Below are 23230 nucleotides of genomic sequence, written 5' to 3'. Positions count from 1 at the left end.
CTACTGGCCGGAGTGAATCTGACTTAGGGATAGATTTCATCGAATAGGCAAGCCTAAAGTAAGAATCACACTGTCCTGATACAGAATTGTCAGTCATTTTTACGCCATGTGCTTTCCTGATCAGTTAATCGACCCAAAGCCGGCATGACTCTGATTTGATGCAGAATTCAATGTAAAACCGACCTGCAGACCAATTTGACTTTTACTGGTTTCCAGAATCGGTTTGGATCCGGCACTATGTCAAGTTCAAGCCGACCCAGTGCTAGATTCCGAATCATTTACCTACCTTGTGCTATTTGAATTTTCATTTAACATAAAACAACTTTTAATTACAGTTTTTAAAACTTCTGCCAATTTAAAAGTAAAGTCTGCTGAGTTTTAATGCTAAGAACCTCAACATAACCATAAACAGCATCACGCATTTAATTACAACTAAATTCCAAAAGCACATTTTATTTTTTTGTCTAAGAAAAATTACAAATTCTTGAACAATTTCAATAAAAGTTTTATTTTAAATTTCCATTTCCAGTTAAAACAGTATATCTATGAGCACAAAAATATATAATGCATAAATAAATAAAATTCACATCACATCATTCACCATACATGGATACATCTTGTACGAGTACATTAATGCACGGCGCAGATGTTGATGGTTGAAGACTTAAATCATTTGCCTCAAGTACATCAATTTTGTTTGCATAATAGCGACGAAAAGCTTTCGAATCGAGTGGATTTTGTGGTGCAATTGCGATAAGTGTATTCGTCTGATTTGGTGGTCGTGGCATGCATTAAAAAGGATAAACAAATTTTAAAAATTTATGAATATTGTCGTCAATTTATAATTAAATTAATAAAAACTTACGCTCGTTATATCATAAAATTGCTTAATGGGATTATAAGTGATAAATTGATATCCAGTATTTTGTGCGGGTATAAAGTATCCGCGTATTGTATACGACTGCTCATCATCAACTTTTACCGATCCAATAGGCTTATTAAAACGTCGATAAACGATTCGTGATGCCAAAAATTCTTTTACCATTTTCTGTGCTGTCTCAAAACGCTCATCATTTACGATGATTTCTTCGCTGTGATGGCTCTGCATGAAGAAGAACAACGTAAAGGTTGAATGAGAAGAAAAGAATAATAATATAAGTAGAATGTCCATAATTGAACCGATGAAAATGGCAAAGAAGGTGAACAACAAGAACAAACGAAGGCATGAAACACATAAAAAAAATTGTTGTTGTCGAGTTCCAGTGAATGACATTTTTTTCTTACACAGAATTACTTTTTTTTCATTATCTTTTGTGTATCTGAAGATGCTGAACTTGAAACAATTTTTTTGGGTATCATTATTTTTGCGTTGCTAATAATTTCAATCATAAACGCACGAATATGGTTGATTATTATGGATATTCAATGTCTATATAATGAACCATAATAAAAAATTTAATACGAAATGGAAGTTGACGGTCATGTCGCAAAAAAAAAGTATGTAAATGAAGCTTTTGTTTATGACTTTATGCTGTAATTGATTTCATGGTCAAAATTGTTTTTAAATTTGTAATTTTTGAGCTTATTTTGAAGGAATTTTTGAATAAATATACGTCAGCAGCCTGTCTACAAAAGGGATTTGGGAGATAGGGCTGTATTTATGGGAAACATCGTCCAAAAACTCTTTACTTTATAACTAGTAAAAGGCAAGTCAATGCCTCGTTCTAACAACTTCTTGTCCACTCGGGTAAGATATTCAGATCAATAAGTTTCAGAGCTGCGCTAGGGTGCTTTGCTGCTAATGATTGTTCAACGAATAAGGGTATGCTAGACCATCGCATTCAGTAGACCTTCAGTTTATATTGGGATTAGAGAAACTCTTTTGATGACAATAATACCTGTAGCCTACACTAGAGAGCCGAATTTGCATGTTATATGATTCAATAAAGTGAAAATAAAGAATGAAGTGAATTAAAGTAAAGAGGGTTTAATGCGCTGGACACGTTATTTGAAGACTTGTGGAAACTTCATTAGTTAAGGTTTTCATATCTGACATTCAAGATGAAAAAAAGAGGAGGATAACGACCTAAAAACTCGTGGAAAGCAGCTGTTGATAGCGATAGTGTTACACTTAGTAATTGGCAAGGAAGGCAGCTTGAAGAGACATCAAAGAGAGGTCATGGTTCGATAAAATTTGATCAGCACTGGATTGGATAAACATACGTTAGAACTAGTCATCAACTGAACATTAACTTGCCATCAACTAGTTATAACATATTTTTGTCCACTCGGGGTACCACCAGTGTAGTGAATAAATAGTAAATAATTTCTTCTGTCGAGTCTCGAACTCATGATCCTTAGTCTCATCAAATTCCTAAATCATTTCGCCACCCGCATGCCTAAAACTTAACCCACCTTAACATCTTGCTATCCACACCAATGTCAGGCTTATTGTAAAAATTCATCGATTTTGTCCAAAATAATTTAAAGAGATTTAAGAAAAATTCCTTAAATATTTTGTTCAATTTAAGAAACTCGCTTGCCAATGTACCATGTAACCCAAAAAAGTCAAAAACATCTTCAACAAAATACCATTTTTAATATTACTATAAAGGAATCCACGAGTAACTGAAATGATTTATTTATCATATTTATTACTCAAATAAAAAGTATGCGGCAAAAGAATCTAGAATTTCAAGAGAAGTTAAAAGAAAAAAAAAAATTCTTTAAGTCAGTCGTCGACTTGCTGTCTCGCTTTCCTTTTATGGTAAGCAAAAAAAAAAAAATATGAAAACAATGAAAATCACGAATTTTTGTCTGTATACGCTTGCTTTTTAGCTGTTGTTTGATAACATAAAAAAGACAGCAAGAATATAAAGGAATTTAAAGAAGAATAAATAACTGATATTTTTCATCCATAAAATAAAAGTTTTTAAAAGAATTTCAGTTTTTTTTTCACGTTAGCTTATTGAAAAATGTTGTCATGGTTGATTTGTTGTGCTGTCCATGGAAGTATGGTGTGGAGATTGAGATGTTGAAGAGTCTGTCTAAGATTATTTGAAGTTTACAATTTTATATAAATTTGATTTGCTTATAAAAATGTTAAAAAATTAAAAATTAAAAATTCTTAAAAAATTAATAAATTAAATATTGTTAAAAAATTTTAAATTGTTTTAAAAAAATTAAATTTTGTTAAAAAATTAAAAATTTGTTAAAAAATTAAAATTTGTTAAAAAATTAAAAATTTGTTAAAAAATTAAAAATTTAAAATTGTTTAAAAATCCAAAATTGCTAAAATATTCAAAATTGTAAAAAAAAAATTAAAAATTGTTGAAAAAACAAAAATTATTAAAAATTGAAAATTGTCAAGAAAAATTAAAAATTGTTAGAAGTTAGAAATTGAAAATTGGAAAATTGTTCAAAATTTGAAAATAGCAACAAAATTCAAAATTGTTAAAAATTAAAACAAACTGTTAAAAATTAAAAAATTGTTTAAAAATTCAAATTCAAAAGATTGAAAAATTAAAAATTTAAACGGTTAAAAATTGTTAAAGAATCAAGAATTTTTGAAAAGATAAAAATAGTAAAAAATCAAAATTGTTAAAAATTAAAAACTTTTAAAAAATTAAGAAATGTTTAAAAAATATAAAATTATTGAAAAATTTAAAATTGTTAAAATGTAGAAACTTGTTGAAAAAATGAAAAAAATTTAAAAAATTGAAAGATTTTAAAAAAATTTAACAAAATTTAAAATTGTTAAAAAATTCAATATATTTTCAATAAACTCATCAAATTCCCTCAAAAATCAACAAACCATCAAACTCAAATGACACCTCAATTTCCATTTCAAATTAATTGACGCTTTAATAATTTCCACTTATTGGATAATAATTTAATGATTCCAAACAGTTATCGCTCGCCATAATCCTATACAATAACTAACAAGCCATTGGTATCGTCTATTAAAATTCACATAACAATCTCCGACTGCCAAAATAAAAAAAAATAAAACCTCAAACCTAATCATTATTTTCAATTATCAGCAATAAACATACAAAAATAGATGGAAAGTATTATTCATTAAAATACGTAATTTCCAGCCATTTCAATTGTTGCTGATTCAATTAGAGACTTTTTTTTTTTTTGATTCCAAAACAATCACATTATTAAAGTGAAATATGCGTTGCTTTTGGCAAAAAAAATATCACAATTAACTTTTTTTTTATGTTTCCTTACTTCTTTACGAGTCTAGTCAATTGCTTTCGCTTTATGTCTCGCAAATAATAGTAAAAAAAAAGATAAGTTAAAGTTTCAAAATATGGGATATGACGTCCGATAATATCTATTCATTCAACAAAAAAATTGTTTTTCATTAAGGTTCAATGGCATCGAAAGACATTCAAACTGACTCGTCAGATATATCAAAAGTAATAAAGTGGTTACGAATGTCTTACTTTCGTGGAGATACAGAGCATTTTATGTTGATTTTACCCAGGAAAATTCAATGCGGAGAAACAATCAAAAATCCGACCCCAATTTGACTTGACTCTAGCGTGACACAGGCCGAATGCAGACTGAAGGCACGATGGCTTTGTGTATGAATTTCGGCAATTTCTACGCCGTATGTCTTACGGGTATCAAAGAAACAGCTCTTTATAGCTCTTTATGGTGGTCAAATAGCATAAATCGGTTATTCGATCAAAAATTCAACCTCAGGATGACATGACAATAACTAAACTGAATTCAGCATAATGCCAGGCTCATGTCGTTCTGATACCGAATTTCGGATCGATTAACCAGCTTGTGTTATTCGGAGTCTAACTGAGTTAAAGTATGGCTAACTTCTGTTGTATGCTTTGGGCCCTAACAGACAAAGAAACAGCTTTTGGGTATCAAAGTGGTACTTATGTATTTCAAGGTAAACAGGATCAGGGGTTGTTAGGGCTCTATTAGAATCTCCATTAAATTAGGTCTATGAGTCAAATTTTGTTGATAGCAAAAAAAAACGCGAGAAATTCCCAAAAACGCATGAAGAGAAGCTATGGATAGAGATATCATTAAACTTGATATTAACAATTGGACAGCGATGGATCCAACTTTAGGAGAAATTTTAATGGAGGTCATGGAACTCAAGTGGTTCGGATCCCACTATAAACTGTAGGTCTATTGACTGCAGTGGTCTGGCGCATCCTCACTCGTTAAACAATCATTAGCCGCGAAACGCCATAGCGCAGCTCTGGATCTCAAAGATCTGAATAGTTAAAGGTTTTTTTTTTCATGGAACTCGATCAATCTGTACGACCAGCGAATTAAGTGAGTAAGTGATATCTGTGTACCATAAAAGCATGTTCATTGCCTGCTAATTGAATGCATAGTCAACTGGACAAAGCAACATCACCAATCAATCCATTCCCCAAAACAAGCCCCAAAATAAACTTTAAGTCAGCACAAAACAAAAAAAAAGTTTTTTTTTTGCAAACAAATCCATATGAAATAACATACTGATTTCAATAGGAAACGACAGCTATTTAAAGTTATCAACTGTCATCAAGTTATTGCTGGATAATCAAAATAAATTGCGGTTCCTTTGTACTTACTTACTAGCTTACGTAATGACTCGTGACTCTCATTTATGGCATTCACAACAAATTCTGTGTCTTTTGTAAACATTTCATCATCATCATACAAGCTTTGGTTGCTGCTGTCATCGAAGGGATTTGGTAAATTTGTCACATTAAAGACTGTTTCAGACGAGCGTTTGTGCTGCTCAAAAATCGAACTGTATTCAGATGATGGAATGTTTGGACGCAAAAGTTTCCATTTCTCAACATCGCCATCCTCGTCATCATCATCGTCATCATCGTCCTCATCACTATATCCTTCCTTACGGACAACTGAACGTTTTATGTAAAACGATTTTTCTGAATCAATTTTCTCATCAGTTCCAATCGTACAGCATTTTGTGCACCATACAATTGGAAGGAGAAAGAAGAAAATTGTATTTACGAAAACTTTCCAGCATCTAAAATTTTGTGTGTGTTTTTAAGGATAGAATAAGAATAACAAGATGTAAATTTCCTACTTTTTTTTTTTTGTTCATTAAAATGAGATGTGAATACATTATGAAATGTTTATGATCTTTTACCTTCCTGATTCTCGATATGGCTTACATGATTGCACGTGGTTGAACTTCCAAATGTCGATTTGCCTGAAGCAACAACCTAATATTGCTTTGATGCATCCTATAACATTTGTCGAATGGAAGATAATATTACAGAAAAGTTTTGTTGAAAGGTTAAAATGTTATAAATAAATTAAGGGGATTTGAAAATTTTAAATCTTTTGGAATCAATAAAAGTTTTAGAGTTTATGAATTTTAAATCATAAAACGGTCAATTTCTCAAGTGGTGGTAGGGTATGGCATAGCACGGTACGGTAGGGTTTAGGTACACCATTAGTACTATACAATGATAAACTAAGGATTTCAATGTAATATCTATCTATCCCATACCAATAGTTTATCGAGCCGGTGGTACTTCCAGAATACTACGATATTGATACATCAATGAAACGAAACAGAAGCACCAATCCCGTAATTTTTTTTTTTTTTCATTCCACCGATGCACCTGTACCATTGTTGTGTCATTATCGTACCTATTCACCGAACTACAGGTGCATAATTGATGAACCATCCACTGGTGTACCATTGCTACGGAATAGGTCTTTGCCATACTAAGTTTCGTAAAGTTTCAGTGGTGTGCTTATATCTTGCTGTATCGTATCATACCATCATCGGTAAAATCTACCCCATATCTTAGTCCCCAGAAAGTACACGCGGTAGAAATGGACAAAAGTCAAGAATTAGATCGATTTGACCATAGCCTGAGTTTATTTTTCATCAAATATTCCCAGGGGCAAAGTTTGGCTGGTCAGGATCCGGATTTTCTACGCTAAGTGTCTTCCAGGATCCTTTAGAATTTGGGTTCAAAACTGAATTTTTTGGATGTATCGCAAAACTTTGTGGAAATTTTCTGATTTTTTTCAAGAAAAATCATAGAAAGACTAGAAAGCGCTTACTTAAAATATGCCATTTAACTGCTATGCAGTAAAAATCTCTCTATCTGCACCATTCAAAATTATGTCTTCATTTTAAAATTCAAAAATTTCCTAAATAATTCATCAAATAATTTCATCACCGAAAAATTCCCTGCCAGACTTAAAAGAGCATAATCAAAAACTCTTTAATTATCATCATTAAAAGTCATTTTCAAACTGGGTCAAATTCGCGAAATAATCAAAAAACGAAAAAATTTTTGTTCATCCTCGAAGCTTCATTCATGAATATTTATCAAGCTTAAATTAATGCCATGAGTAATAACAAGAAAAAGCAAAGCAAGCACCGAGAGATCTGTCTACTCATTCTCCATTCTTTATTGGTCTTTATCGCAAATTAAAGCACTTCTGATAAATTAATGCTAGCATGTTTAACCAATGACCTGAAGATAATTTGTTACTTCTTTTATTGAAAAAATATATAAAGCAGTAAGAGGAAGGTATGAAAAGTTTATCGAAGAATAACAAAAGAATTGCTTAATATGATGTTTTTTAGAAAATGGAAGGAAATATCAAAAGAAATTTCTAAGCATTTAATCTTAAAATGGAAATTCTTTGGGAAAACTTTTGTCGATTTTTTGAATGATTTCGTTGACTTAATTGCCTTGAAAGGGAATTGAGTATTGTCTGGACTTTTGTATTGTAAATTGTGCTTATTTTTAGTGTTCGTCCAAAAATCCAGACCTTCACTCTTAGACGAACAGCAAGGGTACAGCAAAAAGCTGCAGGTCTGCTCGTCTAAATTGTAGGAAATGCAGGCCTGTGGTTCTAAACCGATTTATTACACGTCAAAATTGATAGGAAGCCCCCAAAATTGGAAAATTTTAAAGCCAGACCGGAAAGGACATAGTTGAAAATCCGGCTTCACCTCATCTTGCCTCTGGTTCCAGATCGGATTAAACAAAATCCAGCCTCAACCCGAGTATACAAAGAGCGTGCTCAGTTTTGTGAGCACGCTTCTGAGCATGCTCAAATTCATCGTTTTACGTGCTCACCATAGCATGCTCAACTGAGCACGCTCATGAGCACACTCTGAATGTGCTCTCGAAAAATAAAAAATTTTTTTGAGCGTGCTCAGGTGAGCACGTTCACCTGAGCATGCTCATGAGCATACTCAAAATCAAAATTTTGATGTGCTCACCTGAGCACACTATTGAGCATGCTCTTGAGCACATCTTAAGCATGCTCATGCAAAATGGCATTTTAAATATTTGCATGCTCATCTGAGCATACTCTTGAGCATGCTCCTGAGCATATCTTGAGCATGCTCGTGTATTATGCCACATTTTATTTTAACATGCTCACCTGAGCACATCGTTGAGCATGCTCAAGAGCACACTCTGAGCACAACAAGAAAATGTGGTTTGTGAAATTTCAGCATGCTCACTTGAGCACGTCGTTGAGCATGCTCAAGAGCACACTCTGAGCACAACAAGAAAATGTGGTCGATGAAATTTCAGCATGCTCACCTGAGCACATCGTTGAGCATGCTCAAGAGCACACTCTGAGCACAACAAGAAAATGTGGTCGATGAAATTTCAGCATGCTCACCTGAGCACATCGTTGAGCATGCTCAAGAGCACACTCTGAGCACAACAAGAAAATGTGGTCGATGAAATTTCAGCATGCTCACCTGAGCACATCGTTGAGCATGCTCAAGAGCACACTCTGAGCACAACAAGAAAATGTGGTCGGTGAAATTTCAGCATGCTCACCTGAGCACATCGTTGAGCATGCTCAAGAGCACACTCTGAGCACAACGAGAAAATGTGGTTTATGAAAATTTAGCATGCTCACCTGAGCACATCGTTGAGCATGCTCAAGAGCACACTCTGAGCACAACAAGAAAATGTGGTCGATGAAATTTCAGCATGCTCACCTGAGCACATCGTTGAGCATGCTCAAGAGCACACTCTGAGCACAACAAGAAAATGTGGTCGATGAAATTTCAGCATGCTCACCTGAGCACATCGTTGAGCATGCTCAAGAGCACACTCTGAGCACAACAAGAAAATGTGGTCGATGAAATTTCAGCATGCTCACCTGAGCACATCGTTGAGCATGCTCAAGAGCACACTCTGAGCACAACAAGAAAATGTGGTCGATGAAATTTCAGCATGCTCACCTGAGCACATCGTTGAGCATGCTCAAGAGCACACTCTGAGCACAACAAGAAAATGTGGTCGATGAAATTTCAGCATGCTCACCTGAGCACATCGTTGAGCATGCTCAAGAGCACACTCTGAGCACAACAAGAAAATGTGGTCGATGAAATTTCAGCATGCTCACCTGAGCACATCGTTGAGCATGCTCAAGAGCACACTCTGAGCACAACAAGAAAATGTGGTCGATGAAATTTCAGCATGCTCACCTGAGCACATCGTTGAGCATGCTCAAGAGCACACTCTGAGCACAACAAGAAAATGTGGTCGATGAAATTTCAGCATGCTCACCTGAGCACATCGTTGAGCATGCTCAAGAGCACACTCTGAGCACAACAAGAAAATGTGGTCGATGAAATTTCAGCATGCTCACCTGAGCACATCGTTGAGCATGCTCAAGAGCACACTCTGAGCACAACAAGAAAATGTGGTCGATGAAATTTCAGCATGCTCACCTGAGCACATCGTTGAGCATGCTCAAGAGCACACTCTGAGCACAACAAGAAAATGTGGTCGATGAAATTTCAGCATGCTCACCTGAGCACATCGTTGAGCATGCTCAAGAGCACACTCTGAGCACAACGAGAAAATGTGATTTATGAAAATTCAGCATGCTCACCTGAGCACATCGTTGAGCATGCTCAAGAGCACACTATGAGCACAACAAGAAAACTTGGAAAATTTTGGAAAATTTTATGAAAATTATCCACCTGAAAATACAGTGAAACACCGAAAAAATAACCAAAAAACTCTTAAAATTAATCAGTAAAATACATAAGATTTATATATGGTTTTTGCCATCTATAAACTATTAGGTAAAATACAGCGGTGGAGTAATGGTTAAGGCGATGGTCTCATATAGCAACGAAGCGGTCTCAGGTTCGAATCCAGGTGAAAGCGAAATTTTCTAACTTTGGTTTTTTCAGATTATTAATTAAACAGGATTTATTACAATAACATTTTCTAATACTACTAATATTATAGGATTAAAAAAGTACACTCTCCTCTCTCTCTCCCCTAAGTGAATTTAATTAATTTTTTTTAAATTTTGCATATTTATGCATGCTTAGTGAGCACGCTCTAGAGCATACTCAGTGAGCATGCTCTTGAGTATGCTCATTGAGCATGCTCCTAAGTATGCTCTGAGCATGCTCAACTTTATGTCACATGACACTTTTCAAAAAATGTCTCATGTCACATCACATTCTAGAGCATGCTCACGATGTGCTCTGAGCACGTTAAAAGAGCATGCTCTCTGAGCGTGCTCAGAAGCGTAAAGTAGTGACATCAGGTTTTGTATGAAAGAGCATGCTCACACTAGCGTGCTCAGCGAAAATTTGAGCATGCTCTTAGCGTGCTCTTTGTACACTCGGGCAACATACAATCACGATGGCTTAGGGCTATATTTTCAGTCTTTTTTGCATCGTGTGTTATCCGGGTAGGGGCCGTTCACTTGTTACTTAACGTTTTTAGGGATAAGAATCGATAACTTGTGACATCTAAGGTAATTTTGTAACGGAAAGGGGAAGCAGGTAGATAGGGTTCAAAACGTCGATTATATAATAAGTTAACGAACACCTTGATCAACATGCCATGGGACATCTTGGTGGGAAGACACGATTAAAGCATCAACAATACAATGTTTGAACAGCACAGCTCTAGATATAGATTTAGTTGCAGGATATAGGATTTATAGCAATTATCCAAGGGGGAGGAACTTACATTTTTTTCATGTAAATGCAGGTGAAATGCATGTAAATGCATGTAAATGCAGGTAAATGCATGTGAATGCAGGTAAATGCAGGTAAATGCATGTGAATGCAGGTAAATGCATGTAAATGCAGGTGCCATAGAAAATGAAGCAATACATCGGAATTGCCTCGATTTTCCTATAGATGGGTGGAAAATTCCCGGAAAAACCGATTTCGCCTCAATTTTCTTACTTATGAATAAAAACCAAACGATAATAACCCGGAAATTGGTATTTAAAAGTAGTCTTGAAAAAGAAAGTAATAGTTCGAAAAAGTTCAATTTTAACTTGGAATTTGGATGAAAATTCCTCAGAAAAACCGAATTGTTCATTAGTTTTCCTTATTGCCAAGTCAATCGAAGCTTAACCTATCCGCTTAACCTGATCCCCTAAATTTTGTATCAAGCTTGGCCTACCTGAAATACTTTTAGGGCCCGGTGTGAATATATCAATGTAGGGCTTCTATCCAATATACTAGTTGATATTGGATGTTACTGGATTTTAGTTTTGTGTACTATAGATCTGGAAATTACTGGATCTTATTTTTACACTTTATATTGACTTGGATACACTTTGATGTTTTGTACAAAGTTGTTACGTATCGAATTATTATCAAAGGCAAAAATCCATCACAGATATTACCTTTAGAAAGGAAAATAAATTTGCCTCCTTGTAGGTTTGACTAGCCAAAAACAATACCTAGGCAAAGGCACTGCCTAGTCATAGGTAATAGTATTTATCTAGGTACATCATTTTTTCTCATTTCAACAAAAAACATTATTTATCTACTCAAATCTTTGCTAGGTTTGCTTAGGCATAGGCATACTTATCATAAACAAGTCTATGTAAAGACAAAAAGTATTGCCTTTGGCTATACAGTGCCTTTGCCTAGGTATAATCTTTGCCTAGGCAAATTTGTTTGCCTTTCTAAAGGAAATGCCTAGGCTAAGTCAAAATATAACAAGAAATAGCTAGCCACAGGCATCTATCTGACAATTCTGTTATGTATTTGAGTATTCTGGATGTACCTGGATCTTATTATATAGAACCTTGTTTTGGATGTTACTGAAATGTAAACATACCCGAGCAGATATGGACTTGCTTGATAACAAAAATGTGCATTCTCTATAATATTGAATGATTATAATCATGTTAACGCTCATTTAGGGGAGTATGCTCATTGTCTGTTGTTTAATAGCACTGAATGTTGCTGGATAATATTTTAAATCTGTACCAAACAATTTAATCGGGATTATGGGATTATGGGATTATGGGAACTATTATGAACAAAAACTAAGATCCAGTGACATCCAGCGCGAACAAATAGAGCATAATAAATCTAAATAACATCCAGAATCCTCAACTCTTTAATCTATGAACATCTAGACTCATTATAAACAAAGAAATGATATTTAATAATGAACAAAATCACATACATTTAACGGTTTTTGTGATTTTGAGTATACATATACGTAAATTTTTTTGTATAAAGTACGCATATAAACGTATATTTATCCAACCCTAATCTACAGTGAAAAACTCCTCTTAAAAATCGAATTTCGAACTAATTTTTTTAAAAGAGGAAAAAAATTCTTCAGAAAAGTCGAATTTTGTCATTTTTTGAATCACTAGGTTGTTAAACCATAAAAAAAATCAAATTTCGGCTCCATTTAGTTACCAGAGTGTAAAAAAATCTTGGAAACATTATCAAAAAGTTTTTAGGATGAATATATCCGTTAAAAATCCAGTTTTATTAAAATGCAGGTAAATGCATGTGAATGCATGTGAATGCATTTAAATGCATGTAAATGCATGTAAATGCATGAAAATGCATGTAAATGCAGGTAAATGCATGTAAATGCAGGTAAATTTTTAAGTTCCTCCCCCTTGCAATTATCATTACAAATTTCATGTAAATCAAGCAATTTCCATCATAATTGCATCATTTCCAGTCATTTAATCCAAAAAACTCTAAACCACAAATTAATCCCCAATTTACTCACCCATCAACAAAACAATCAGCACAACCATAAACGGAAGCAACATCAACAATTTCCTCGAAATCATTCCACTCAAAAGTTCAACATCATTTTCATCATCTTCATCATAATTCTCATCATCAACAAATCCAGCATAAATTTCATTTCTCGTTGACATCATCTTGCACAAGTCCTTGGATTCAACAGTGAGAAAGTTATCAAAGCAAAAGCATGAGCACATCCAAAGACATAAACATCGTTTGTTTTTTGGACTTATTTGGAAATCCCTCTGTGCTACAATGACATTGTCGTTTCGTCCGATGGCCATTATGTTGACTGTGAAGCAGAAAAAAATTTGAGGATGAAGACCACAAAAAATGAGTATTTAATAATTTATCTTTAGAGACATTATGAGACCGAGACTTACAAGCACACAAACAACGAACGAGATGAGAAAATTATTGATAAATAAATAAATAATGCAGAAAAAAAAGAAATGGTTGCTGAGAAAAAGTTTTTGATGTTTTTTGTGTGTTTTGTGTGCGTGAGGGTCAGAGGGAGATTTTGGAATTCCGGGCTGAGAATTTTTATAAAAATTTTGTTCAAGCTTCAAGTAAATTTAGTTCTTAATTTGGAATAATTCTCTAAAGTTTTAACAGATTTTTCAAAATTTCATGTTAAATTTCTACAAATTATCCAAAAAATCTTCAAAATTTCAGCCCGAAATACGAAACCTTACCTCTCAAACCTTCAAGCTACTACACCAAAAAACCCAATATTCCCATACAAAACAAAAAGAGTCTATAGCTAGCTTATTTGCAATCAATCATAATTAAAAAGCCATCATACGCACCTTTACACTTTTGATCTTTATACTGTATCGTATAAAATGGCGTTGCTATTGTCATATTTACAACATCAGACATCCCGGGTGAAAGCACAAATGAATGTGAAATGTTTAAACGCTCAAGTATATCACAATGACTAAATGATAAATTGAAATATCTAGTAAAGTGATCCATACTAGTGATTTCAAATTGTGCAAACATGTTGATTCCATCGGATGTGTCGATATAAATGCTTGATATTTTAACAAATGGTAAACGCTTATCGAGTATTTCATTGTGTTGAAATGGTATTACGACATTTAGTCTCCATGCTATTAATATTATATGTATGGAATGGCATGTTGGGGTACAAAAAAAGCCATGAAATAGAGAAAATAAAGTCAAAGAATTAGCAAATCGATTAAATTTCAATTTACCATGAAAATTGTTTACTTATCGCATCATTATCTCTTAAATTCAAGCAATTTCTATCAGCATTCAATCCGGTTGGACATTTTGTGATTACATTTTCATTAGTTGGCATTAAGTTCGTCTCGCGGAGATTTATGATTGAACGTTTATGCTTTTCATTGCTACCACAAAATGATTTTTTAATCTCATCGTTTAGATTTTCAATTTTATCGCCATTTAAGTCGATGATGGAATGCTCTTGAGAATTTTGGTCATTTGATATAAGCAGTCTCATGAGACTTCTGTCAAAAAGTTCTGAATGATCACTTCGCTCATTAATTTCGATTGAGAAGTTACCATTTTGATGAGTTTTGATTGAGCTTGAGAGTCTGGAAAGGAAGGTTGTTGATTAGACATAGATTCAAAAGGATTTAAAGACTTGTAACTTTGCACTAGTTAAGTGGTGGACAACCTATTAAGTTTTTGTGTCACATAAAAGTGCCTCGATCGAAAGTACACAAAGCATACGGTTCATGGCATTTCCATGCAGTTTTTACGGCATACAAGCGACTCGAGGCACACAGGTTGCCCACCACTGCTTTTGCTAGATGTCATATAGGTCGCTAAATTGTCGTTCTTTTATTACACAACTCTAGCCGCTCCACTTCCTACACTTAGGCGCGATCTACCCTTCCCTGCCTTTATCTACCCTAAGAGCGATCCACCCGTTCCTGCCTTCCTCTACCCTAAGAGAGATCCACCCTTTATTGCCATGCTCTCCCCTTAACAGACAAAGACACAACTTTTAAGTACCGGAGTGGACTTTCTGTTCGCTTGAGATGGGCATGCCATGTGTACAGAAGGTCAAGTGTTGCCTCAGTTCTTAAAGTAACATCTGCAGACTTTGGAAGGCAAGAAATTGCGAAGAAGACCAAAGAATTCCAAGTTTGGTTGGGTGTGTTGAAAAGGACGCTAGAATCCTTAATATCCTAAACTGGCAGAAGGTTTCGAAGGTTAAAGCTGTCTTTCAGAGTTGGCATGACTTTGGAGCCCGGACTCCAAAAGTCCAAAAAGTATCCACTGGAGTCCGGACTTTGTAGAGTCGAACTCCACTTTTTTTTGGAGTCCGGACTATCGGACTTCAAATGTCCGGTCTTTAGAAATTCTCTACCCGCGGGAATTGGCCTACGTGCGCCCCTAGTAAGTAAGTAGGTGGTCTTTCTGTAATATGAACATATACTCTATACCAGCTAGGTTATATCATATCTAAACAATCCCACAGCAGCAAATTAATTAAATTATCCACTTACTCAACAGTTGGTTGAATTTTGATCCAAGTTTCTCCTTTCAATCGAAAAAATTGAAATTTCATCTCATTTCCATACGTTGGCAAGTCAAGTTTGTAAACTGAGTATCTATAAATAAAATCTCAATGAAACTTTTCTACTCAAAAAAACTTGTATATAAAGATATAAATTCATTACTTTTGCGATCTCAAACTTTTATTCATTGATATAGTCTCATCAATATATCTCCGAAATCTATTTAAATCTGCAATCTCATTCCCATTTTCATGCATATCATCGACTATGCTTTCATTTTTAATCAATGTATTTATATCATCCTCAGTGGAATCAATTTGATTATTTTTATTGCTATTACTGTTGTACGCTTGATGATGATGACCAGCAGAAGATGCCATTGATACTATGATAGAGTAGAAGAAGAAGTTGGAAATGGATAGAAGAAAAAAAAAATCAATGAATGTATTCAGAAATGGAAAAATATATATATTTGAGCTACTAGTTGAGATGAGGGTCAAGATTGTTGAGGGAAATTGTAGAAAATTACATTAAAGTTTGTCATTTAAAAGGAAATTGAGTCTTGAAGTAAGGAAAATGCTAGCAGTCTTTGGGGTCCAAATGGGGGATTGGGATACCCGAAGTCTGATTCTGAAGTTCACCAAATGTCAAGTGCATGCTTTCTGGAGATATCTACTGTTGTCACTAAATGCACTGTTGCCAACTAAGCCCTGTCTCAAGATATGAACTTAAAAGGTTGATTAAAAGCCACAATCAGGATATGAATAGTAAAATTTACAATCTACCATCTCCAAGTCCATGTGCAAGACAGCAACCGAATACAAACAGGACTGGACTAAGAACGAAAACATAACACAAACGAATGGCATCCAAAAAGTAAAAGGCAATCATGCTCGTCAGAAAGACCAACACGGAAAGCATATGAAATAGAAATGGCCAAAAATCCAAACTTGGTCCATCCTTACTCTGACTTTAAGCCAGATTTGAAGAAATCCATTCTTAGAACGGAGTCTAGTTGACCAGGCGATGGATTTTCAGCCATTTTTGTCCCGGCTGCTTTCCGAGCATGCTCCTAAGTTTTTAAGCTCGGTGGATAGATCAGCCCGGAAAGTGCATGAATGAGAAAATATTGAAAATCCAGCCTTTGACCAAAATTATTCTAGTTGGCAAGGCGACGGATTTTTTGCCATTTATCACTCAATTGCTTTCAGTGAAAGCTTAGGCACATACATATTTGAGGGTTTTAAGCTCAACGGATAGACCAGCTAGGAAAGCGCATAGTTCAGAAATGGTTGAAAATCCAGCTTCAGAGAAGCGATACTCTAGTTAGCTAATATTTTTGCCTATTTCTGTGCATTTCTGGCATATATCTGAACATTTTCAGCGCGATGGATAAGATAGGCTCCGCTAGGCATAAATTTGAGAGCCATTAGCTAAATAAACAGAATAATCAACACTCAAAACTATATTACTCTACCTCAAAAAGCAATAAGGATAAGCTTACAATATGTGTTCACAAATATCATCAGCACCATATGCGATTCATGAAATTCATTTCGCATTTTACTAATAAAATTACTTTCTATTATGATGATAGTCCATTATGTCGAATATGACATACTAGAGTATATGTGATCTTCAGCTTCACATAGTTTCATGTGGCATCATTACATCCCCGTACCTGATATAAATTTTCGGCTTCACATTTCACATAACTTCATATTACACCCCCCGTACCCCCTGATACCCCTAAATTTTCGGCTTCACAAAATGGCTTCACATGGCTTCCGTTCTTGTATCAGCAAAGGAATTGGGTGTATATAATATAGATAGTATGTATGTACATATTCACTTACTATTCTCATTCATATCTTCATTGTCTTTTCTTGCACTGTATATAGCCTCATTCTCATCATCATCATCATCATCTCCGCTATCATTTCTTCCATTCATAAATGCACTGCCAGTCTTTATCGATAAATCAATTGGAATTGTTCGATTGTCATCAAATGAAAATTTATAATTCATCGATGTAGATTTATCGTTCTGAGATTTCAAAAAACTGCTGCTTAATTGATTTTCATTCCGTTGACTATCATCAGCTATATGAATATCGAGTAGAATAAAAAAAATATTGTCAATTTATGTTACTAATTCTATCGATATTACGCTTGAATGGCAAGGATTATGAAAATCAGCAAAAATCAATTTTTTTTTTAGAATTGAGACTCTAGACTCGTTGATAGCATGCGAAAGTGCTTACGAGGCAATTTAATAGATTTTTGTTATTCAACATAGAGCGAATGAGCGGAGGATTAATGAATCTAAAAGTTTTTTGATTGAATTTCATTGAAATGAAAGCTTAATCTATGAAAATTGATGTAAATAACGTCAATGTAGAAAAGTTTTAGTAAAGTTAAATTACTGATAAAGCTGTGATGCTAGCAAAAAGGTTGAAGACATTGTTGTTTTTGACTTATGTGCTGAGGATAGACACAATCCCGAACAGACAAGAATCATTCTCATGAGTTTGCTTACAAAATTGAGCATGTTCAGCTGTATTGACTCACGAGCACGATAATTTTGATGAGTATGCTCATTGCCTCTTAAGGAATTTTAGTCTAGGCCATCTTTCATTTATCCCGGCACATTTAGGCGGTTAACCTCGTCTAAATTCATAAATGTCCACCTGTTCATGGTATTTCCAAGGATTATTGGCGACTCTAATCTGTCGCGACACACAGTTAACCCATCACTGCTTTAGATCAACATGCATAAATTCAAAATCCCCAACGAAAGTCATTAATCACATCTAAATCATCTCCTATTTGACTAAACTACGTATTTACACTCAACTAAACAGCATCCTACATTTTAAGATTTTAATTTTCTCTTTGATGCCATTTTTCAAATCCTTTAACATCAAATAGGAAACTATAATCATGCAAGCGGAAAGACAGAAAATGTAGAACGAACATTAAAATATAAACTAAATAACATGAAACAAAGTAGAAAGTAGTCTAGGAGAAAGTACCACGAAATGTGCAGAAAGGAAAGGAAAAGAAAAACTTGTCAACGAGTACTTTTAATAAATAACAAGCAAGTAAGATATGACAAATGAGATTAGATTAACAAACTAGAGCAGAAAGTAAGCTTATGTATGACAAATAATAATGAGATATAATAGAATGGAGATGAAGGAAAAGGATGAAAGAGGAATTAATATCATCACATTTTGAATGGTATTATGTCATGGTCATGTAGATCTGATAACAATGTAGAATTAGTGGAATTGTCAAAGAACCCGGCATAAAAATATTCGAAATTCCAGCCTCAAGTCATTGTGTCTCTGGATGCAGACCAGATCTGTCGAAGTTCTCATTGGTCAGATTTTAGAATCCGGAAGGCACAGGGCGTTACATTCAGTGTGACATTGGCCTCAGATCAGATCTGTCGAAGTCCAGCCGCATCCAGTTGGTATTGATCGGATTTTCGACTATTTCTACATCGTGTTCTTTACGGAGACTATTTTTATTAGTTTTCTTAATCATGACCCACTCTCAATCCCCGTTCTACTTCCTAACCCCCTTCCTACTCCCGATTCTCCCGACCTGAATCACTGTCGACATCATTTTAAAATGCATCCCGAATTAAGGTTTCCAAAAACCGGAATTTTCTCAGGAATTCCCGAGAACGGGAACGATTCCCGAAAACATACGGAAACGGAAATGCTGGAAACCTTATCCCGAACTCACTGGTTTGTGGAGTTCGATCCAAAATCCGACACAAGACTGGTGCATCTTTGACTTGGAGCCGGATTCAGTTCAAATCTGAAACCAACCATACAAGAGTCAGGCCGTCCTGATTCTGGATTTTGGATTGATTAACCAACATCTGCTATTCAGGCATACCCACCATAAACATTGTTAAACAACCCCTCCACGACTTAATTCCCCAATTTTCATCAACTCACCTAATTTGTTCAGGTCAATGTTCTGTTGATTTCCAATTTTCACCCGTACATCTATCACATTCGGTACATAATCACTTTTTTCATTCACTGATGATTTCGTTGCTTGATCTCTCATGTCACGACCCAAAAAATCATCATAATGATGATGATTAATTACACCTGTCGTTCTAACATTTTCATTAAATTGATGCTGATTGATGGAAAACCGATTATTGGTCCTTGAATTGGGTGATTGTTGACTCATATAATTATAATTATTAGAATGGCCATTCGCGTTTAAGCATGTGGTATTTGCCATTTCGATTTGTTCAATTTTATTTGGATAGTCGTCAAATTTTAATTGATAATTATTGCTATTTGTATTGTAATGGTTTGGTGCGGGTACTTGTGCAACATCATGCGATGCTAATGGTTCAAATTTTCCCATTTTAAATTTGATTTCATGGTTTTTAGTTTCATGAGCTTTTAATTTTCCCTCATTTTCATGCTGACGTTGCATGTTTTCATCATTTTTTAAATTAACTCGATGTTGCATTCTAGTAATATCATCATCCTTAAAATACAGCAGTAAATCATGTTCATTTCGTACAGATGTTCCATTATCTCGAGGTACAAAGTTTTGAATGTCTTTTTTAATTGCAATTTCTTCCTCTTTTATGGCATTTAATAAATTATTATAGTTTTGTGCGGTTTGTTGGAAGAAATCTGTTGATTAATGTATGGTTGCATATGTACGAGATGTATGAAATGAAAATGTCGGAGAAAGGAAATGAAAAGGAATTAAGGAGTGGAAAGAAAAATGTTGGCAGTAAATAAATTAGCAGTAAATAGTGTCGTTTAGTGACGCATTTTTGATGAGATAAGCTCTCAAGGGTATGGAGAGAAGCTGTTAATGGAGGTAGCATGGCATTTGGTATCGGTAATTGGCAGACAGAAGTCAGCGATAGAGCCAGATTTAGGAACTGTAAGAGACGTCATGGATCACAATTGACCCTAACATACAAAGAGCATCCTCACATAAACGAGCATACTCAAAGCATACAATTGAGCATGCTCTGAGTATACTCAGAAAATGCTTTTTATCTGTTAGGGTGATCTAAACAATCATCGAAGCAGTTAAGTAAGTATCAAGGCCATCCTCCTTCCTCTAAGAATGTTGCCTTGGATACCATAAGTCGGTTAGTCGATCCATAGTCAGCAACAGGACATTGGGGCTTTGACAGGATGCCGGTTTTAAACCGACTTAATACCAATTGTTCAAATGACTCAAAGTCATTGTCATGCTACTCTGGGGCCGGATTTTTGATCGATTAGCCATTTAATAACTAAATGACTCCTTTGTATCACGAAAATCGATCAATTGAACCCCTGGTGGGACCCTCATCTCAATAATATATGCATGTAAAAAAATGCAGTGGAATTTGTAATTTAAATCTAAAATAATATCTGTCCCGAATAGTACAAGTCAGTTAATGTGATCATATGTATGTCCAATTCTTTCCTTTTCCGCTCCCCCCGCGACGACTCTGAAATGGTGCCTGATTTGGTTCAAATGCTAGAGTAACGCAGTTCTGTTTATGGATTTTAAATCGATTAACCGACTTGTGCTATTTGGGAGCATACATAACTCAAATCATTTTAGATGGTCAGTCAACTCCTGTCTCATCCCCCAATTTCAAATAAATCATGCTAACTCGTAATCGTTAAAAAATTCACTTTTTTCACGAGCATAAAAAAAGAAATATTTTGACAGTTTAACATGAATTATGTTATTCGTACCTTCATTTAAATTTCCATCATGACCATGTTGATACGTTTCCCTTCTTTTCATGTCATTTCCACTACAAGACACGTCGACAATCTCCTCTAAATTTAATGGAAACGATGCAATAGTTTCAGTAGCTGACACTTGAATAAGATATGGATGTAAAAGTGGCAAGTTTATTTGCTCTTTTAGGTCAAAGACTTCATCAATCAGTAAAAAAGTTTCACGTTTCTCGTTTGCATTTAACCATCCTCTTATTTCTACATGTGATGTACATTTTGAATGTGATGTCGGGCATGGAACTAGAAGTGCTTTCAATATTTGATTATTCTTGTTTGAACATGAAATTTGAATTAGATTTCCATCGTAATTATTGCAGTTTGCTGGCATTGTAAAATATAATGTTGAGAGTAAAATTGCCAATATCCACATTTTTGATACTTAGTTGTGCATCTATATTTGCTGTAAATTGTTAAAATGCTTGCGTGAATTTTTGAATATTTTTGCAAGTTGAATATTTCAGTTTTATGCTTACTGTGATTTTTTTCTTGGTTTTTCAATTGATTTACATACAATTTTGATAAAAACCGAGATCGAAGTAAACTTTGAATCTGTATTTAAAATTCGCGCTTTGACTCCATTCAAGCGAATTTTAAGCTCTGTTTAACAAAGTATATTCAATTACACATCAAAATTCAAGAAGAATTCCTGGATTGTATGTGTTGAAAAGGGACGCCAGTTCTTAATATCCCGAACTGGCAGAAGGTTTCGAAGGATAGAGCTGTCTTCAGATATTCCCTACGCGCTGCAATGGGCCCTCGTGCGACCCAGCCAAAGAAGTAAGTAAGTACACATCAAAATACTCAGCTAAACGACACAAATGAAGGAGGATTCGTCGTAGAACTTTTGAGACTCCGATTAAGCTCTTTTATCGACACCCAATAGAAGCCGCCCCCGTTTGTCATCCATATAGCTATCAATAGAGGCCTAAAGAGATATAGAGAGCATAGAGGCCAAAATAGGTCTCTATGTCTGTGCATAGAGAGGTTTCTATGATTGTCTGTCTCTCTAGAGAGGTCTCTGTGATTGTCTATCTCTCTAGAGAGGTCTCTATGGCTGTCTGTCTCTCTAGAGAGGTCTTAATGACTGTCTGTCTGTTTACAAAGGTCTTTATGACTGTCTGTCTGTTTTGAAAGGTCTCTATGACTGTCTGTCTATCTAGAAAAGGTCTCTATGTCTCATTAGGCCTCTATTTAGCAGCCATATCAATGACAAACGAAGGATGATTCCTTATAAATTTTATGTCGCTCGAAGTCCTGAAAATCATTGAAAAAATTACATAAAAAGCTTTTCATAAACGTTACATATTAAAACACATTTAAGCATATCTTATTACTTCCTACATACGTAAAAGGTAAACAAAAACAGATTAAATTTGTTTTAAAATTACAACCCATATATGTTAAGCATATAAACTCAACAATGTATCTATCCTGCATTTTCGCTTACATTTTGCCAACAGTTTTACACTTGATATTATCAAGTGTGTTAAAGTAATACCTGAAGGTAAATGAAAAGTTTTTTAAAATGTGATTTACACTATGCAGCAATTGCATATAAAACAAATCCTTGTTAAGATTATTCACATTTCATCTTACAAATTTTTCCTCTCATTTCAAACTTATTCGTCATAAGTTTTTTTATATTCTATGAGTAATGAAAAAGAGAAAAGGAAGGAAAAACTTTTCATTGACGCTAGCTGCGAGCGTTACAGGAACTCTTCATTTGAAGAGAAAGGAAAAAAGATGCTCAAAAAGTTTTTTAATGAAATTTGCGTGTTTTCATCTACTTGTGCAATTTTATTTGCCTCAGAAGTCTCATTCTGACTATTCTGAAAGATTATCGTTAAGTGCAAGGAAGTGAAATTT

The 23230-nt window shown here is 34.6% G+C and overlaps 1 protein-coding gene across 1 annotated transcript; it reads right to left on the bottom strand.

Annotated features, from left to right (window-relative positions):
- Window positions 1-593: 593 nt before the first annotated feature.
- LOC139097941 (protein PFF0380w) lies at window positions 594-21734 on the bottom strand. The gene is made up of 9 exons (XM_070649963.1): window positions 21317-21734; window positions 19538-20242; window positions 17421-17666; window positions 15727-15949; window positions 14269-14631; window positions 6171-6242; window positions 5602-6022; window positions 866-1102; window positions 594-767 (listed from the first exon to the last, which is right to left on the bottom strand). The coding sequence occupies exons 1-9, from the start codon at window positions 21732-21734 to the stop codon at window positions 594-596; spliced, it is 2859 nt and encodes a 952-aa protein (XP_070506064.1).
- Window positions 21735-23230: the final 1496 nt, after the last annotated feature.

The sequence above is a fragment of the Chironomus tepperi genome, unplaced genomic scaffold (genome assembly GCF_022539635.2).
Source record: "Chironomus tepperi strain 1889 unplaced genomic scaffold, CSIRO-AGI_Ctep_v1 contig_443, whole genome shotgun sequence".
Lineage (NCBI taxonomy): Eukaryota > Metazoa > Arthropoda > Insecta > Diptera > Chironomidae > Chironomus > Chironomus tepperi.
This window is presented reverse-complemented; position numbering and strand designations above follow the sequence as displayed.

Excerpts from the sequence above, each read along its gene's own strand:
- LOC139097941 (XM_070649963.1), bottom strand. The coding sequence starts at position 21,734 with ATGTGGATATTGGCAATTTTACTCTCAACATTATATTTTACAATGCCA. Across the intron at positions 14,632-15,726 it reads AAAAGTTTGAGATCGCAAAA|ACTCTCAAGCTCAATCAAAA; the intron begins GTAATGAATTTA and ends CTTCCTTTCCAG. Across the intron at positions 1,103-5,601 it reads ACGAGTCATTACGTAAGCTA|AGCCATCACAGCGAAGAAAT; the intron begins GTAAGTAAGTAC and ends TTCTTCATGCAG.